A 20732-nucleotide genomic window follows, 5' to 3' on the forward strand; every position below is an offset into this window, starting at 1 on the left:
CATTTCACCAAAGCAGCACTGAATCACTGCCTGTCACGGTATAACCCTCTTACTTTCCCCAGTCATTTAAGGTAGCTGCCACAGAACAAAAGGCCTTGTTTATTCCTCATCCATCTCCTAATACAGTGTTTACAGTCACAAGGTGGCTTGAGGAATTAGCTGGGACATGCTCATTATGCAATGGCACTCTGTGGTTGGGGTGTATTGAAGATGGGAAGTTTTTCAGTGCTGTGTGTGGCCTTGTGATTACTAAGTAGGGAAAGCAAAAGAAGGTTAAGGAAGAGGGAATTTTATAAGTGAGAGAAAAGAATCAAACTGTGGATGAAAATTATGTTTATACTGCCCTCCAATGGTGGATGAGACTATTGTCAGTGTGTGTAAATAAGCCGTTAACATTTAATATATTTTAGTTTTAATTTTTAAGTGTGTGTGTGTGTGTGTGTGTGTGTGTGTTTTCCCAGGTGATGATCAGAGGGGAGGAGTGGCACTACATTGCCACCCAGGGCCCACTAGCCAACACCTGTGCCGACTTCTGGCAGATGGTCTGGGAGCAGGGGGTCAACGTCATTGCCATGGTTACTGCCGAGGAGGTACACACACACACACACACACACACACACACCCACCCACACACACACACACACACACACATGAACACAGACAGATGTGGATATTTTTCAGCGGCTGACAGCTGGCGTCTGTCTGTGTGTGAGAAATAGGATGACAGTGAGAGTGTGTGTGTTACTGTATGTTTGTGATTATGGGATTATGTTTATGTAAGTGTCAGAGCACATCATCTATTTTCCCTCATCTCCTTCTATTTTTTCGATCCTAATCCTCCCATCTTCACCCTCTTTTCCATCCAGGAGGGTGGCAGATCCAAGAGTCACCGCTACTGGCCTAAACTGGGATCCAAACACAACTCAGCCACTCACGGCAAGTTCAAGGTGACCACAAAATTCCGCACCGACTCAGGCTGCTACGCCACCACGGGGTTAAAGGTCAAACACCTTCTGTCTGGCCAGGAGAGGACGGTCTGGCACCTTCAGTACACTGACTGGCAGCAGGGCTGTCCCGAATATGTCCAGGGATTCCTCTGTAAGTGTCATCATAATCATCATTGTTTGTATGGATTTCAAGACATAACAGGAAGTGGTGAAACAATCTCCATGCTTTCATTATTTAATGTCTAATTAAAGCAATAGTTTGACATTTTGTGAAATATGCTCATTCACTTTCTTTCAGAGCGTTAGTCAAGATATCCCACTCACGGCTGTGGTGAAGCTAGAGCCAGGAGGCCGTTAGCTTAGCCTAGCATAAAAACTGTGAGCACTGGGAAAAGCTAGCCTGTCTTTCTTCAATGTTAAAGAAAAGCAACACCTACCAGCACCTCTAAAGGATAACATGTTTTTTTCTCGGTTGTTTAATCCATACAAAAACGATAATTTGTGGTTTTATCCTTTTGGATAGAGTCATGCTAGCTGTTTCCCCTGCTTCCGATATTTAACCTAAGCTAAGATAAGCTAAACTTCTCCTGGCTCTAGCTTCATATTTATCTGACAGATATGAGAAAGGTATTGTTATTCAAGAAAGCAAGTGTGTAATTGCCATTCCTTTTAAAGAAGCCACATGCTCTGAAAATAAGTCATTATACAACAAGTGAGCAACAAAAGCAGTTGACCACATTCAACAAATTCTCTCTTCAACCTGGCAGACACATTGCCTACATCTTACATTTGTCTTCTTCTTATTTCCTGCAGCCTACCTTGAGGAGATCCAGTCTGTAAGGAGACACACCAACTCCATGCTGGACACCTCAAAGAGCCTCAATCCACCTGTGGTGGTTCACTGTAGTGCCGGGGTGGGTCGCACTGGAGTGGTCATCCTCACTGAGCTCATGATCAGCTGCCTGGAGCACAATGAGGTGGGTGGACTGTGAAGTGACAGGGTTGCAAAGAGTCTGATTGGGCTGTAAAGTTTTGTCATTTTTAGGATCACAGCTTTTCTTTGACAAGATATACTGTATGTGTAACAAGTATCTTATGAATGGACTGACAGCTTAATATTTTGGATGAAAAACAGACACATTGGTCTTTTTGTAAATCAAGATGTTTCCTATGAGGATGTAAATCATGTGACTTAAAAACTTGAGAACACATTGGAAGCAGAGTTGTTTAAAAGATGCAGCACATTTGTAAAACACTATATACACCTTCTCATCCAGGTATGCAGACCAGGTATTATCCCGTTATTATACTCAGTGAATCCTCTGTAGTGAGACAATGCAAATACATACAGGAGAGGAGGGAGGTTAATGTGTCCTGGTTTCCGTTTGTAGTCCGAGTAGTATTGACCAGGGCTTTGGTTGCATGCAGGTAAACAGTCAATGTAAAGAGGAAAAGAGGTGGACGTCATTGGCCGATATGCAATCTCGGAACCCATAAGCTATCGTACTCGATACTGATAAAGTAAATTAAAAAATATTTATCTGCATTCATATGCAGATATCTGTTTAATAGAGACATCGTCTTTCAACTCTAACTCCATTCGGGCATATCAAGTTGCTAATCGGACCTGGTGCACAGAAGAGGAAATCTTGTCCCGGATATCCATTTTCTGGATATTTGCTGGCAACACCCAACCTGGTGCGGCAGATGGTTTGTTACACAGAACCATCCGAGAAGAATTAGAAACTTTTTGGAAAATGGCGGGCACTTTCAAGCAATACCTGGCAGGTGATTGGATGAACCACCTGTCTATCAAACTCTTGCCGAAGCCAATTGGGAGAAGAGTGAAAACATCTTTTCCATTTAGAAAAGCCTTCAGTGCCGTTCTTTGCTCTTTTTTCAATAAATAAATACTCTCCAGTTCTGATATAACTGATGCTAGTGTAGCATATACACTAACCTTTTTAGGAGCTGCCATTGTTGTTTTGAACAAACAGTCGCCTCTCCGTGTTGTCACACAAACCTAAACCACGCATCTAGCTGCCAGTTGCTCCTCGCGGGACACTGATTGGTCTCGCATCTCTGCGATCTCGCGGGATCACGTGATATCGTGAGACTCCAACTGCTCTGCAAGGTAATGCTACACCGTAACCCCAGAAATATTGGCCGTTGCCCCCAGAGGCTTGATCGCCGTCAGACCGATAGCCGGTGGGTTCTGTAATTGACATACATGTAGCCTTGTTACTGCACACATACTGAGTCCATTTTACAGTTTATACCCCTAAATGATTGTCTTTCTTTTCCCTCACCTTTTTATTTCTTCTCAATCACCGTGTTTTGTCTGTCTCTTCTTCCCTTCCCTTCAGCCTGTGGAGGTTCCCACCATGTTGTCAGGGCTGAGGCAGCAGAGGATGCTGATGGTGCAGACCATTTCCCAGTATAAGTTTGTCTACCAGGTCCTCATTCAGTTCCTCAAGAACTCCCGCCTCATCTGAGCCTGGGGTCCTGTCCTTTGACCTTACATGGCGTGGCAGAATGGCACCAGAGAACAACAGTGGTACTTCAAATAAGCATGAGGACTGTGCAAAAGATACAGTATGACTGATAGCTGGTTGGAAGCAGATACAGAGATCCGTTTTCTTTGTGGCAGTTTATGGAAATTCTGGTGGATTTTCATACAAACTCACCTCAAGGGAGGAAAGGGTTTTTGTAGGCCTGTATAGAAATTGACGACCATTTCTCCTAATCAGTGTAGTTGTTTTTTTCCCCTGGTCCTTCTGTGCGGAGAATGCATGTTTGTGTTTTTTTCCCAATGCATGTCTATATGCCCCGTGTCTACTAGAGATTTCTTAACAAATATCTTGAGAATTAAAATCTCAGTTTCAGTTTGGATAGATTGCCTGCCTGCTACATTTCTCATTTATTATTTAGCCATTATTAGAGCTGGCACTATGCTGCATGAACAGTAGATGGCAGCAGTATTATGACTATTTTCTATACAAAAGTATTCTTTAAATCACTGTTAAAATAATAAAATGTATTGGAGTATTGACAGCAAATATTTACTTCAACATTGTAACAAATGTTTTTATTTATTTCTTTTAAGAATGTGGCCACCTTTGCAATTGAATGGAGCATTGACAAGCATGTTGATCCTTGCCCTGTCACTTTTAATTTTTACTATATTTTTCAGAAAGCTTTCCTGTCAATGTCAAAAGGATCGCTGACATTTTCCTTGATACATTTCTATTAAGATCCTCCCCCACAAGCACACACAAAGTGCATTTTAACAGTTGATTGTTTCTTGAATCACTGCTCCTTCCGTTCAAATGTGTCTTAACACATTTCTTACCTAAAAACATTTCAAAAGTCTAAAAAGATTTTGTCTGATGAATTAGAGGTCATTTATAAATATAATTTTACAGTTTGCTGTCAATAGAGAATTGTCCTTATACAGAAAATACTGTATACAATGTATCATTGTGCCTTATTGAAACATGAAACAAGGGGAAGCTGACGGCCCATTCCTTTTTTTACCTTCAAAGATTAAATCTTTGAATCAGTATTTAATAGTTTGTGTTTTGTTATGAGAACAACTTTAACATTTCAAATCATTTACCAAACTCTCAGGTAAAGATTTGGCAGTAGGAGAATACTGATGTCTTGGTTTATTTTTGAAGAATAATAGTAAGAAGTGACTTTGGACCAAAAAAAAGGCAGCCGTTAGAACTAATCTGATCCAAACCCAATTGATTATTATATTGCCATGTTCCTGGATCCTGTTTATAAAATTACACTCTGAAGAATTTCCTTTTACTGTACATGTTACGTGAAATATTTTTTTTTATTTTTCTGAATCATGATGCAAAGCCAGCCATGTCCAAAGTAACTTTGTACAGAATGGGCATGTGAGAAAAGATTTCTACAAATTCTTTATATAGTTTCTTTTTTTTGACTTGGTACCCTAAAAATACCGCAACATAATAAACTATGCATGCATTTTTATATTTCAATGTATATATTCTCAAATAAGTATAAGCTTTATGCTCTCTTGACATTTAAGTGTTTTGTTGCACTTCTGTTCTCTTTGTGACAGTATTTCCTCACACAGCATTCCACTGTTTGTTTATATTTAATTTTTCCTCTTAATTTTTTTTGTTGGCAAAAATACCGAATACCTTTTCAGAGTATGTGTACATATATTTTGTATATGTGTTTTCAGTCTTTTGTTTTTCTCTCCCCAGATATGTTATACTTGCTTATTATGCAATAAAGCCTTATTTTCTTTAAGACTGTTGCCACAAATTCATTTATTTGGGAATTTTGTAATAATTTCCGTTAGCTAATAATAATGTGTTGGAAAGGGGTTCTCTCTCAGTACTTGAGACATTAATTAGCGCAGAGCACTCACACAAAGATCTGGTGCAAACACGGTGCTCAGGGGCACATGAGGGCCCTGGGTACTCAGTCCCCTTTTTCCCCCCAGTCCGACGCCCCTGACGGTGCTCTATCCCAGCTCGCCATTGTGGCTCAGGCCCATTCTGCAGCTTTAATAGGCCCCTTGTGGTGAGGCAGCTGTCCTGATTGGCTGAGAGGGATTTTGTTGAATTGACCCCCCCTACACTCATATGTAAACAACTCGTATCTGATAAATGACGTGTCGGTCACAAGCCAAAACAAACACAAAATCATTAACAATTTGGAAAATAATTATTAAACACCTTATGGTCAACATGAGTAAAAAGCATGTTTTACAATGTCAGACTTTCACATTTGCCTATAACTGAACATTAAATGCATGCTTGGTACAAAAGTATCCTGCATCCAACAAACTAATAGGTTCTTGCATACATAACACTGTTGTAAAACGTTTAATATCCAAAAATATTTTTGTTGCACAAAACTTTGCATTAAAAACATGAATGCTCTCTATCTTTGCTTCAGTACCAAAAAGAGTAGAATGTTTCTTCAGTTCTGTAAAGCTCCTAATCAAAGGAGTGTTTGTAGTCACTTTGGATCAGCTGTGTTCAACATAATTTCTTTCCTTTCTCGTCATTTTCGTGTCATCTCTTTGCGCAACTCTGTCAAGTAGAAGTGATCCCTCCCATGAGCCACTTCCATTATGACCATTGCCTGTGTACAAACAAACATATATAATTGTACAGCATAAAAATATGTTCATGATTTCTAGGTATATTCCTCTAAGTAAGGTACTTGATACATAAACTAATATAGTTTTAAAATGATACCCAGGCCTAATGATTTTTGTTCAAGTTTATCATAAAAGCATTTACTTGGTTTACTTGGTTAAAAGTGTTTTGTAGCTGCTGTTTTTGAGTATGAAAGTCTGATGTAAAAGCTCAGCAGGTCATGTTACCTTCTTGAGAGCCCCGACGCCCACTGAGTACCTCTCCAGCCCCATGTATAGTCTGCCCAACTTGAGGTACATGGAGGACACATTCAAAGAGTAGGGTGGATACAGCTTGCTGCATTGGAAAGAGATCATACATATTGATGATTATTCTTTTTTTTTTATCACCTTTAGAACTTTTCAAACTGTTCACTGTTTGTCATTACCTGTAAGGTTTGATGATCTTCTCACCATATCTGATAGCTCCGTCTGGATCTTGCATGTAGAGACAAACCCCCATGGCCTGGTACATCATGTGAAGCATGTAGACATTGGTGTCATCAAAGACAGCACCCATCTCATCCAGGCTCTGTTCACACATCTCCAGCAACTCACTAGGGGGTGCCACAGAGTCAAGGGCTGCATCAAGTTTTAACTGAGATTTCAAAGGGCCTCTGAACATATAAACAGATGTTTTAGAGTCTTGAAAGCTACTTTGCTAAAGCATTATACCTGCATAAGAAAGCTTAATAAGCACTGAACGAACCTGCAGGTGCAGCTGTAAATGAAACTTAAGTGCAAACGAATTGTACAACACAAGAGACTGTGTAATTTAGTGACATTAAAGGATATTTTTTATTTGTTTGAGGGCCCGGAACTCTCTGATGGTTTTCCTGGCATAGCGCACCATGTTGCTGATGACCTCTTGCTCGATGGGGTCACTCTGCTTACGCACTTTCAACTTTGCCTTGTCCTGGAGGAAGACAGGACACCGAGCACGATAGTCAACCAAACCATGCAGTTTTGTTTCTAAATTTTACATGTGAATTGCAATGGCAGTTGTATGATTAAGTAATTTTTTCACTCAGAACTTCCTGTGGTGTCTTACACTGGACTTGGTTTTGCATTCCTGGCATTGACAAGTGAAGTAATAGAACTCTCTCAGCCTGTTGTTACGGTCGTCTGTTGGATAGAGGAGGTCTATGTAGCTGATGAGCACCTAGAAGTGGAAATAACACTTTCCTCAGCATTTTTCTTCAGGTTACAAGGTTAATCTAAAAATAACCCTTTAATCAGCTGCTGCATCCCCCCTTCAAACCACACACATTCTTCTTCTTCTTCTTCTTCTTCTTCTTCTTCTTCTTCTTCTTCTTCTTCTTCTTCTACAGCGTTGGCTTGACACACTTTTGTTGCAGTGATGGCACGCTCTGCTCATGGCAGACTTTCAATCTCACAATATCACAATGTTCAAGTCTCCTTCTCCATTTGTAAGCTACTATCTCATCCGTATTATATTTGAATCCAAAACTTCCTGTGTGGAGAAAGAGACCGGAGAACCACAACCTATCAAGTTTGTTTCAAGATTTAGAGGAATCGTTTGAAAAATTGGGAAATATGGCTATTTGCTTTCTTGTCGAGAGTTAGATGAGAAGATTGATACCACTCTCTGGCAAGACAGTTATATAAATCTTCTCCAACTCTTGGTAGGAAAGCTAATGAGCGCATTGCCAAAATGTTTAACTTTTCCTTTAAAGTGAAGGCAGAAAACACAATAAAAAAAAATGCCTGGCTTACACATCATTCAAAGTTGAACAATTAAAAAAAAGTATTGTGTCATTTAAAGTTCTTTAGTTGTTTAAAAGCAATTTAGTGCAGATCCACCAAATAGAATCGAGCTAACAGCAAGACACGTTTCACACACACAATCGTAATAAACTTGGCTCCCTTCTCCATTCACACACACTTGAAAACATGAACCCAACCCCCTCAAATGGCAGCTGTCCCTTCTCCTCACTTCATCTCCAGGATTCATGTTCTTCACTGCTCGAACCTCAGCAGACGTCCCCTTATATGTGACTATGACACTGGGAAGACAGCTGTGGTTTATCAGTGCCACACTTTGGAGAGACAGACACACAGGGAAAGAATTAGAATAAAAATCCAGCTCTCTACTTTCTTACATTTGATGACATAGGAGCAGCGACAAAAGAGCCAACTTGTTATTATTAATGATACAACAGTAATAACTAACATTTATGGAAGTGATAGTAACAAAACTATGCTACAACTGCTCTTACAGAGAGGTGTCCCTGACATATGTTAGCGACCTTGCTATCACCTGGATGGCAGGCTGGAATTAGCTTAAAATGGAGCTGAGAGAGCAAATTTGAAAACTTAACAGCCTCAGCCACAGCAGGGAGCCGATTGTACTACCAAATGACCAACAGGAGAAGAAAAGTTATCTTGCTAGGAAGCGACAATCTGACCTCTTTGGATATCTGTTACATGTTGCTCCAGATACTGACCTTTAAAACATGAACAAATACTGCTAATTGTAGCATTCAGCATGCATGGCCAATGCCAAAAAATAAAATCAAGGAACTAACACGTATCCACAGAAGCCATTGAGAGAATAGACATTTAGAAACACAAATGAAAGGAAAATACTGTCTAATATACAGTACAGAATGAAAATGTGCTCGTATGTATGCATGTGAGTTTCCTTCTTACTCTGGATAGACTGCAGTACCCATGTGGGACAGTTCATCATCCTCTATAGTGAAACCATTACAGGCAACCTATTGAATAAATGACAAAGAGAAGAGAAAGAAAACCATGCAAATACATGTGACCAAAACATCAAATGATTTATATATATATTTTTCTTCTTTCTATGCTTCCTTGATAAGGACAGCAATGAGAGAGTAAGATTCTATAGATATTATTATCACCAATCATTTGTGTGTGTGTCTGTGTGTGTGGTACCTGGGAGAAGAGTGTGAGAAGGTCTTTATGGTTGGGCAACTCCAAATGTTTGGAGAAAAAGCGATGCAGTCCGGCAATATCTGACTCAGTCATCTCTCTTTTCTCATTGTCTACATCCTCCACGTCTGTTACAGGAATAAGGATAGACATTTTGATTGATGAAATGTATATTTTTTTAAACATGTATTTACCCAGAGTAGTATGCTTACGTATTAGCAGAATTTATTTTAGACTATAATTGTCTTGAAAAACGACCCCATAGGTAATTTGTACAAACAGCAATTACCATATTTACATTAATAGTTAGGCGGTGGCACCCTCTAGTGGCCATAGTAGTTATCACAGGATCAAAGCTGGAAGTCATGAAACATGATTAAGACATGCAGGAGAAAGTCCGTTAAGGACGGGAAAAGAGGTGGATGGGTCAAACAAACACAGGGCTTTCACCCAGGAGACACGTGTATGTGTCCCGTTTAAAAAACAGTCCCAACTGATGCTGACTCAAGTGACATCACTTTTATCAGATTTCGCGCAGCTCCTTCTGGAGCCACAAAATTTTTATAAAACTTTTTTCACATATGCTGTAGCACTCCCCAGCAGGTGTAAACAGACTTATGTGAAAAAATTGGTGGCTTCCCAACAGCCTAGACTTTGTTTTTGATGCCACGTACACCATGTACTGTATATATTTATACATGCAATATTCTTTACCATCAGGAAATATTAGTTAATATACTTTTTAATGATTTTGAACTGAACCTCAATTATGTATTTTCTTAATACAACGAACTCGATCCAACAACATTTACAGACACTCATGCAGTCAGCAGCACTGTGTGTTAGTCTAAAGTGTTCCTGCTTTTCCATTCAAGTTGTTACACTTGTTACGTTGTCTAATGGCCATTGGACCCACATCTATAGGATATATATAGAGGTGGCCTTGGGTGTTTCTCTCAATCTAATCTGAATGGGTTGTGCTTTTTAAAAGAGAGATCTCTAGGGACACTTAGGACTGAAGTACAAACTCAGAGTCTCTGAACACTTCATACTAAATCTGACACTTTCCAGGTGGGTTTACAAGGGTTGTCCCTAATCACAAACACAATCATGCATGCACGTTAAAGGAGCATTTACTCACGTGATTGGATCTCTTCTATGAGCAAGATCCTCTCAGAAGCACATCTTTCTTTCTGCATTTTCTGTGGAAAACAGACACTATTAACAGAAATGACCTCAATGAACCACAGTATGTGCCAGAAAACACTCCAAAAGGATGTGGTGTCTTTTATCAAATTCTTGCCAACCTTCTTGGCGAGGATCCGGGCCACCAGGCGGGACATCTCTGACGGGCACCAGTTCTCTCCGAATGCAGTCATTGCAGAGCACTCCAGCTTGTGCATGGCCCAGTCCCCTTTCTACACAACACACATAAATATGTATCAATTGTAACTGCACACAAAAGAGCAGTCCTGTAGTTTAAAGCCAATTCAATTGTAAACATATGCGGTCAAGACAACTATTTACAGTTTAGGTCGCACCACAACAAAAGGCCTAACAGTTGGCATTTATGGCCCCTGAGCTACACTACCGGCTGAAACATTAAGGAGAATGATAGGCTGTGACTCCACACTGTGTTATTCTGAATGTTACCCTCATCCCTTAAATGCAAACTGACCCATTAATTGACTGTTTGGTCCCTATGCTCTTAACACACCAGGAAACAAAATCATTGAAAAACGAGGAAGAATGTAAAAAAGAAAAGAAAAAATAAAGTCTTTACTAGTGGTGTCACGAGTCACAAAAATGTTAAGTTTGACTTGAGAGTGGCATCAGAGGACAGGACATATTGTCAGCTAAAACAAAAGGGTTCATCTTCTCTACAGGGACTATTTTAGGTCATCTCTTACTCAGCTTTATAGGCTCAGCTCTACATTATTAGAGTGACAGGAATTCAGCGATGACATTTGTGCACAAGCAAATATCATTCCTGAGTTAATCTGCTTGTGATTGTGCAACATACAGTAGATGTTGTGAAGGAAATACACAGTAATAGTTTGGAGCCCTGAGCTACAATATAGGGTCTATTATTGTACACAGGAATCATTACATTACAGAGACATTATGTCCCTCCCCCAACTGTTTACTACCTGGCATTTCACACCGCAGTAGAAGGCTTTTTTGCACTTCCCACATCTTGCCAAGCCCTCTTTCCTATAAATGACAAAAATACAGGATCTATTATGGATAGCAAACAGCATACGATTAAAACGTTCCTGAAAGATTCTCACATATCCGCATATAATTTACTTTCCCAGACTTAAACAAACAACACTCAAACGTAAGACATCAAAGCTCAGTGGATATCAACCTGCATCCAAAAGATTGGTGTGTAGATATCACACTTTAGTGTTGTGAATGAATCTGTATGTGAGGATCGAGGTGCTTCAGTGTGTAAGTGTTTGTATGGACATTTAAACATCCTGCTCCATAGTTTTGAGACAAGAACCAGCAGTTGCTAGTGGCCTGTCGTAACTGATAGCAACGAAGAGCTTTAACTAACATTCTGTGGTATTTATAGAGCTGACCTTAAAACAGACCAGCTGTCTCTCTACCACTTTGAAAAATAAAGCGGTCCAAAAGTCCACCCATTTAATTTTTTAGACACTTCGGTCGGTAGTCAGACCAAGTCCAACAAACTGCTTAGTGGTGAATGAACATGACAGGCTGGGAACACACTACCTGATGTAAAGTGCAAGTGTAACCCAGAGTTTCACGCTGGTGATTGGTTCAACCAAAAAGAGACTGCAGTCTACACACAGTGGCCAATTAAAGTGAGCTCTATCAAACATCATTGATCCCCTATGATAAAACAATGGGTTGTCTATAACTGTATCTGCAAATATCCTCTAGTCTCCTGGCTCCTTTTGCACTTTTCCTAACTTACAGCAAATTGAATTAAATGGCTGTCTCAGGATCTCAACTACATTTGGATTGGGGCAAGGCTAAGGTAAGAGGTAGGGTTACATAGGTTTACAACAGAAAAAAAATACATTATGCCTTTAAAAATTCTTCTTTTTGTCACCTGATAATTGAGGATCAACACTGGACAATATAAAAAATGTCACTGCACAGAATTTAAACTGTGCACATAATTAGACTTGTGCAACTTTTCAGTTAAAAAAAAGTTTAATAAAGCAACACATCAGCATCATTTATTGAAAGAAGACACATTACAGTACCTTCAGTGTAAATCATCCACAATGAACCTTACAGAACCATTAGATTAGATTATATGGACACATGCAGCCAAGCACAATCAAGAGCTGAATGTACGAATAAATGTAATTTATGAGTAAACCACTGACATAGCTGTGTGTCATTTTGAAATTATCTCAGGAGAATACAGTATATGAATTTATGCATTTATGATTACCTGACTATGTGAGTACTCTATAAATTGATTTAAATACATAATTATGTATTTAATTAAATTGTATGTCTGCAAAATAGATGACCAGTGATATTGTAATATCTTGAGATATTGAAATACACTGTATTATGTAATCATGATGCTACTCAGGTCACAAAATCTTTTGCTCAGGTTCACCATTCAAATACTTTTACAGCGGGTCACAGAGGGTAAACGCGGAACAGGATATACATGAACCAGATAACCAAAATAGATTTTATTGAGTGGCATATTCATGACAAAGTGCCCAAAGTGCCTAAATGGTGCGTGTGTGTGTGTGTGTGTGTGTGTGTATGTATGTGTCCACGTATGTATGTGTCCACGTGTGTGTGTGTGTGTGTGTGTGTGTGTGTGTGTGTGTGTGTGTGTGTGTGTGTGTGTGTGTGTGTGTGTGTGTGTGTGTGTGTGTGTGTGTGTGTGTGTGTGTGTGTGTGTGTGTGTGTGAATCATATGTAATGGGGTGTTGCAGGATATGCAGCCAAATTATATCAGGTATCATCTCAAAGGTTATGAAACAGACAGATACAACTCTTTATGAACTCTCAAGTAACGCTCAAAAAGAAAATGAAATACGTTGACTCAGCACACAGTGATAAAAATAACCCTTTACTTGCCTGGTAAAGCAGAACTCGCAGTAGCAGCCTCTCTCTGATAGTGACAGCACAAAAGAGTACGCTGGGCTGGAAAACAGCAACTCTCCAACTTTAAAGGGTCTGGTAACGCGGAGACCTCGGCCTTTACCAGGACTGTCAAACCTCTCAAGTCCCTCGATGCTGCCCATCATAGTGCCTCCTTTGGGTTGTCTTCCTCCAAAATGACCTTTTGCTCACAACAAGGACCTGGGAGAGAAGTGGGATGTGACACCTCTGCTCCAAGCGTTGGGGCGTCACCCTTCTAATAATAGTTCATAGTAGCATCCAAAGGCAGAAAATGAGCCCGGTTGTTAGTTTTTTACAAACTAAGAAAACATTGTAAAAGTATTTATTTTGACAGACAAACTATTTACTTTTGTTAAAGTACCCAATAATTGATTTAGGGAGCCATATACAGGTTCTCAATCTTTTTTCAGCCATGGACCCCCTTACAAGATAAAGAATATACCTGAGTCCCCCTCATTCCCTTGGAATAATTTGACACAATACTAGTTTATTACTTTTTATAACATTGTTTATGACACACTAAACTATGACTTTTTATTACATTTTTTATGACATACTTTACTATTACTTTTTATGAATTTTTATGACATACTATACTATACCTTTTTATTACTTCTTATGACATATTATAGGCTACTATGACTTTTTATGACTCTATGGCATACTATCAAGGTAATTAAAACCAAACAAAAATAAGCTGTAAAATTATTTTAGTAAACAAACTAAATAAAAACTGAAACTAAACTGAAACTATATTGCCAGGTTAAATAACTGAATGTAAATCATTTCAGTTTTAGTTCGTTGAAACTTATATGACATACTATACTATGACTTTTTATTACTTTTTAAGACATACTATACAATTAAGTTTATAATGACTTTTTATGACATTTTTATGAGCTATACTATGACTTTTTAAGACTTTTTATGGTATACTATACTATAACTTTTAATGACTGTTTATGACATACTGTACTATGATTTGTTTTATGACTTTGTATGGCATACTACACTAATATGTTTTTATGCCTTTTTATAACTTTTTATGACATAATATAGTATGATTTTTTAGGGCATACTATACCATGAAATGTTTATAGTTTGAGATATTTATGACTTTTTTTATCACTTTTTTCAACATACTATACTATGGCTTTTTTATCACTTTTTTCAACATACTATAATATGTCTTTTTTCGACATACTATATTATGGCTTTTTTATGACTTTTTTGGACATACTATACTATGGCTTTTTATCACCTTTTTGGAGATACTATACTGTGGCTTTTTATCACGTTTTTCGAGATACTGTAGTATGGCTTTTTTAACACCTTTTTCGACATACTATGACTTTTTTATTGCTTTTTTCGACATACTGTAGTATGGCCTTTTTATCACTTTTTTGATATACTATACTATGTTTTGGACCTACAATATTATGGCTTTTTTATCACTTTTTTCGACATACTGTATTTGTCACGGGAAAACAAGCTTAGGACCCAAAAATGCAGAGTATAGGATTTATTTAACAAAAACTATAACAAAAAGTGTCCAGAGGTAGGCAGGCAAAACTAACAACAAAAGTAATCCAGGCAGGAAACAAAACCACAGGGAACCAGGGAGGAATAAATTCAAAGACAAGACAGCACAGAACACAACTGAAAAACCGACACACAGAAGAAAACCAACTAAACACAGAAACTTGACACTGGACGAGACGTGACAATATTATGGCTTTTTAATGACTTTTATGACATACTATACTATGACTTTTTATGACATTTTTATCAGATATACTATAACTTTTAGTGAATTTTTATGGTATACTATACTATGGCTTTTTTATCACTTATTTCGACATACTATACCATGACTTTTTTATCACTTTTTTTTATACATACTATACTATGACTTTTTTAAAACCTTTTTGGACATACAATACTATGCCTTTTTATAAGACTTTCGACATAATATATTATGTTTTTTTATCACTTTTTTGGACTTACTATACTATGGCTTTTCATCACGTTTGTCGACATAATATACTATGACTTTTTTTTCACTTTTTCCGACATACTATACTACGGCTTTTTTGCAGATCAATCCCAGGCTTCTCCACATGTTAGTGTCCCTGACTATGTCTATACTGTGTCTTTTTTGACATACTATACTATGGCTTTTCATAAATCTTTTGGACATACTGTACTATGGCCTTTTATCACTTTTTTCAACATACTATACTATGTCTTTTTTATGACTTTTTTCGACTTACTATACTATGGCTTTTTTTGACTTTTTTGGACATACTATACTATGGCTCTTTTATGACTTTTTTCGACATACTATACTATGACTTTTTTTATCACTTTTTTTAGACATGCTATACTATGGCTTTTATATCACTTATTTTGACATACTATACTATGAATTTTTTTTATCACTTTTTTAGACATATACTATGAGTTTTTTAAAAACTTTTTTGGACATACAATACTATGGCTTTTTTATGACTTTTTTGGACATACTATACTATGCCTTTTTATAAGACTTTTTTCGACATAATATATTATGTTTTTTTATGACTTTTTTGGACTTACTATACTATGGCTTTTATCACGTTTTTCGACATACTATACTATGACTTTTTTATGACTTTTTAGACATACTATACTATGCTTTTTTATAAGACATTTTTCGACATAATATATTATGGCTTTTTAATGACTTTTTTCGACTTATTATACTATGACTTTTGTATCATGTTTTTCGACATACTATACTATGGCTGTATTATCACTTTTTTGACACACTTAACTGTGGCTGTTTTATCACTTCTTTCGACACACTATACTACGACTTGTTTATCACTTTTTTAACATACTATTCTATGCCTTTTTTAAGACTTTTTTCGACATAATATATTATGGCTTTTTTTATGACTTTTTGGACTTACTATACTATGGCTTTTCATCACGTTTTTCGATATAATATACTATGGCTTTTTATCACGTTTTTCGACATACATTGTTAAATATTTTTATCACTTTTTTTCGACATACTATACTATGGCTTTTTTATCACATTTTTCGACTTACTATACTTTGTTTTTTTACCTACTATGCTATGGCTTTTTATTACGTTTGTCGACATACTATATCATTGCTTTTCGATATACTACAATATGACTTTTTCGACATATTGTACTATGGCATTTTTGACATTCTGTATTATGGCCTTTTTATCGCTTTTTTAGACATACTATACTGAGGCTTTTTTATGACTTTTTTTGACATACTGTAATACGGCTTTTTTTACCTACTATGCTATGGCTTTTTTATCACTTTTTTTTGACATACTATACTTTTATTCTACTATGCTAAAGCTTTTTATCACGTTTATGGACATACTATACTATGACTAGCTATTACTTATTTCCATCTACCATATCAGGTGGCTTGTGGCTTGGGGATAGAATTGTAATACCATGACTGCAAGGTTGGTTGATCAATCCCAGGCTTCTCCAGTCATATGTCTAAGTGTCTGTCACTATAGCAAAGTATGACTTTTTCAAAATACCATACTGTTGCTTTTTTATCACTTTTTTCAACATACTATACTATGGCTTTTATATCACTTATATCGACATATAACGTTTATATCACGTTTGTCGACATACTATACTATGACTATTCATAGACATACTACATACAATATACTATGGCTTTTTTATGACTTTTTTCGACTTACTACACTATGACTTTTTTATCACTTTTTTCAACATACTATAATATGGCTTTTATCACGTTTTTCGACATACTATACTATGACATTTTATCACTTTTTTAAACGTACTATACTATGGCTTTTTTATGACTTTTTTGACATACTATACTATGGCTTTTATATCACTTATTTTGACATATTATAATATGGCTTTTTTATCACGTTTGTCGACATACTATACTATGGCTTTTTATCACTCTTTTAGACTTACTATACTATGACTTTTTTATCACTTTTTTCAACATACTATACTATGGCTTTTATGACGTTTTTTTGACATACTATACTATGACTTTTTTATCACTTTTTTAGACATACTGTACTATGGCTTTTTATGACTTTTTTGGACATACCAAACTAAGGGTTTTAATGACTTTTTCGACATACTATACTATGACCTTTTTATCACTTTTTTAGACATACTATACTATGGCTTTTATATCACTTATTTCGACATACTATAATATGGCTTATTTATCACTTTTTTGACACACTTAACTGTGGCTTTTTTTATCACGTTTTTCGACATACTAAACTAAGGGTTTTAATGACTTTTTCGACATACTATACTATGACTTTTTTGACTTTTTCGACAAACTACACTATGGCTTATTTATCCCTTTTTTCGACACACTTTACTATGACTTTTTCATCACTTTTTTTAGACATACTATACTATGGCTTTTTTATGACTTTTTTGGACATACTATACTATGGCTTTTTATCACCTTTTTCGACATACTATACTATGGCTTTTATATCACTTATTTCAACTATTTTTTTCTATACCATACTATTATTTTTTTTTTGGCATACTATACAATGCCTTTTTTTTATTTATTTTTTTACTTTTTATGACATACTATACTATGACTTTTTATTGCATGCTATACTATGACTTTTTATGACATATTATACTATGATTTTCATGACGTTTTAAAACATACTATTCTATGACTTTTTGTGACATTCTATGACATATACTATGACTTTTCATGACATAATTTACTATGAATTTTTCATGACTTTATATAACATATTATACTATCACTTGTTATGACTTGTTATGGCTTACCATACTATGATTTGTTTGTGACTTTTTATGACACAGTCTACTATGACTTTTTCATGACATTTTTATCATATATTATACTAAGACATTTTATGGCATGCTTTACTATGACTTTTTATGACATTTATGACTGACATACTATTCCATGAGTTTTTATGGAATACTATACTTTAACATTTTTATGATATACTATACTATTACTTTTCATTACATTTTTATGACATATTATGAATTTTTATGGCATACTAATTCAAGGTTATTATAATAAACTAAAACAAAATACGTAGTAAAATGTGAAACCAAGTGAAAACTAAAACCTTAAAGAAAAACTAAAACTAGATTTTTACAATGTTTTCATGACATATTATACTATGATTTTTTCCGACTTTTTCTGACATGCTATACTATGACATTTTTATGACTTTTTATGACATACTATACTTAGAATGTTTTAATTACATACTATATTATGACTTTTTATGACATACAATACTATGACTTTTTAATCACATTTCATGGCATACTGTACTATGATTTTGCACCAGCCAGAATGATTTATCTGTTTTTGAACACATTTTTACACTCAAACATCAGATATACACCTCAAACAAGTAATGTTTAGGTTGTGTTAACATACACATACACATACACATACACATATACACATATACACATACACATACACATACACATACACATACACATATACATACACATGGATATCCCACAGGTAATCTCCATAGTGTTGGTACTTTTTTTACTGCAGTTCAATAAGGCCATCTGGTGGTGAAGGCCAAGAATATCTTTGCAGTTGATGTCTATACTCTGTTGTACAATTTCATTCTCTGTGTTGTGGCAGCTGTGTTTGTAGATCAGTTCACTAAATACATTCATGAAGTTGAATGAAAAGTTCAACTGTAACGACACTGGCCTTGATTACATTATGTATTGTGTGTTGTTAATAATTGTTAGATACATAGAAAGAGACTTCAAGTTCCTAGCTGGTGTCCACTTTCATTTTGTGCCATCATGTGGGTGATTATTGTAAGTGCACCCTCCAATGATTGAGAAGCCCATACATGATGCATCACAGTCCACTACACACCTTAGATACAGAACGATTATCTAACAACACTGAGTGACATAGTGGGACGACCAGCACTCCTGATTTTTTTTACACAGAGGAAGAGAGGGAGAGCTCAGGTCAGGAACTTGATCTTGAGTAAATTGAAATATTTCATAAGCAACCATGCAAGCACACAGATACAGACACACACACACACACACACACACACACACACACACACACACACACACACACACACACACACACAGCACAAACCACTGTGAAGATTTGTCTGTGATCTGTATCTGAAGGCTTTATCCAACCTTGCCCCATTTATTATAATTCCATTTTTCCAGTCTTTCAATCTAAAGGTTTGTTCCTCTTCATTTTTAATAACGTGCAAGCAAGGGAGGCATGTCCCTGGGAGATTATGTCGTCGTCTTTGGCGTCTCGTCTTGATTACATCAGAGGAACCTGATTTGATTTAGAAGAAACCCCCATGTTCCGGTACGCGTTCTCGTTAGACCCCCCCCCCCCACTGTGCAGATTTCTTGTTTTGTGAGAGGGATGATCTTGATGAATATGATCTGAAAGAGAGGGAGGAAGAGGGGGATTAGGTGAAAGGATTATAATTTCCAATGACGAGAAATAATAAGAAACAATAAATCCTAAGTAGATTTAGTTCTCAAGGAAACCCTGTTAGGGAAAATCAACAGAATAAGAGACAGAACAGAAAAGCGACAGGACAGATTTATTACTGTAAATAGTTGGCCTGGTCTGTTTGGTATGAGAGACCTTAAGTCAAATTGAATGTATTTCACCATAACATTTGTATTGGTTCAGAATAAGTTGTTTTAAACATTAGTTATTATAGAGTTCATCTAAAATTCATTCAACACTTAGTTATTTTCTTGCAAAGTTTTACTGCTCTTTTTTACAGATTGCAGTAGAGCTGCAAAGATTAATTGATTTATCTTTTTAACAAATACATTAATGGTTTCAGCTATCTTTCAAGCAAAAAAAAAGCCTCTTTTCTCAACTGAGGATCGGCTGCGTTTAACTGCATATCTTAATAAAATGACTGCGTTTCAGACTGTTGATTGGACATCACAAGATATTTGAAGACATTCCCTCAGGCTATAAGAAACTGTAATGAGCATTTTTTTAAACATTGTAATAGACCAAACAAACAACAAAGAACAATAAAACAGTTAGAAGCTAGCCTTGACTGATGGTTGGACAAAAACACAATGTTTCACTATTTTCATAGACCAAATGATTAAGTAAGATTGTATGTTTGAATATGCTTTGTGTCTGCGCTCTCATCCAGGAAGGTTTCTCTGTTTTCAAAATGTGAAAACAAAAATGTGAAAATAAATGTGGAAATCTTCAAAAAATTGTAGTTGCTAAATAACAAATTTATGGAAAACTGCAGCTGTTTACACCTTATGATGATTTGTAAAAAAAAAATAATAAAAGAATTGCTAGATAATTTGCAAATAAAATTTCATGTGTGAAAAGTGAATGTACTCTAGTGGTGTTTTCCTGCCTTCTTCCCAGACCATGATGGGATAGGCTCCAGGCCAGGCAAATTATCAGTGCTTGTAAGCTCAACAGTG

General features: G+C 36.4%; 2 protein-coding genes across 4 annotated transcripts in view; one reads left to right on the top strand and one right to left on the bottom strand.

Annotated features, from left to right (window-relative positions):
• The window catches only part of LOC144533050 (tyrosine-protein phosphatase non-receptor type 14-like), a 37823-nt gene extending 32586 nt beyond the window's left edge, over window positions 1-5237 (top strand). For both annotated transcript variants that reach the window (XM_078274139.1, XM_078274140.1), the window contains exons 17-20: window positions 462-590; window positions 867-1098; window positions 1761-1924; window positions 3314-5237. In XM_078274139.1, the coding sequence (XP_078130265.1) occupies window positions 462-590; window positions 867-1098; window positions 1761-1924; window positions 3314-3442 (654 nt within the window). In that variant the 3' untranslated portion in view covers window positions 3443-5237. The remainder of the gene's footprint in view (window positions 1-461; window positions 591-866; window positions 1099-1760; window positions 1925-3313) is intronic.
• A 737-nt stretch (window positions 5238-5974) lies between these two features.
• smyd2b (SET and MYND domain containing 2b) lies at window positions 5975-20221 on the bottom strand. Of its 2 annotated transcripts, XM_078274826.1 has the most exons (13): window positions 20208-20221; window positions 13147-13305; window positions 11211-11274; window positions 10368-10478; window positions 10202-10262; window positions 9064-9188; window positions 8809-8876; window positions 8093-8195; window positions 7187-7297; window positions 6931-7051; window positions 6525-6699; window positions 6325-6433; window positions 5975-6080 (listed from the first exon to the last, which is right to left on the bottom strand). In XM_078274826.1, the coding sequence occupies exons 1-13, from the start codon at window positions 20219-20221 to the stop codon at window positions 6000-6002; spliced, it is 1302 nt and encodes a 433-aa protein (XP_078130952.1). In that variant the 3' UTR covers window positions 5975-5999. The 2 variants fall into 2 exon arrangements, with proteins under 2 accessions (XP_078130952.1, XP_078130953.1); XM_078274827.1 differs by lacking the exon at window positions 20208-20221 and having other exon boundaries at window positions 13147-13316.
• Window positions 20222-20732: the final 511 nt, after the last annotated feature.

Source organism: Sander vitreus, chromosome 18 (assembly GCF_031162955.1).
Source record: "Sander vitreus isolate 19-12246 chromosome 18, sanVit1, whole genome shotgun sequence".
NCBI lineage: Eukaryota > Metazoa > Chordata > Actinopteri > Perciformes > Percidae > Sander > Sander vitreus.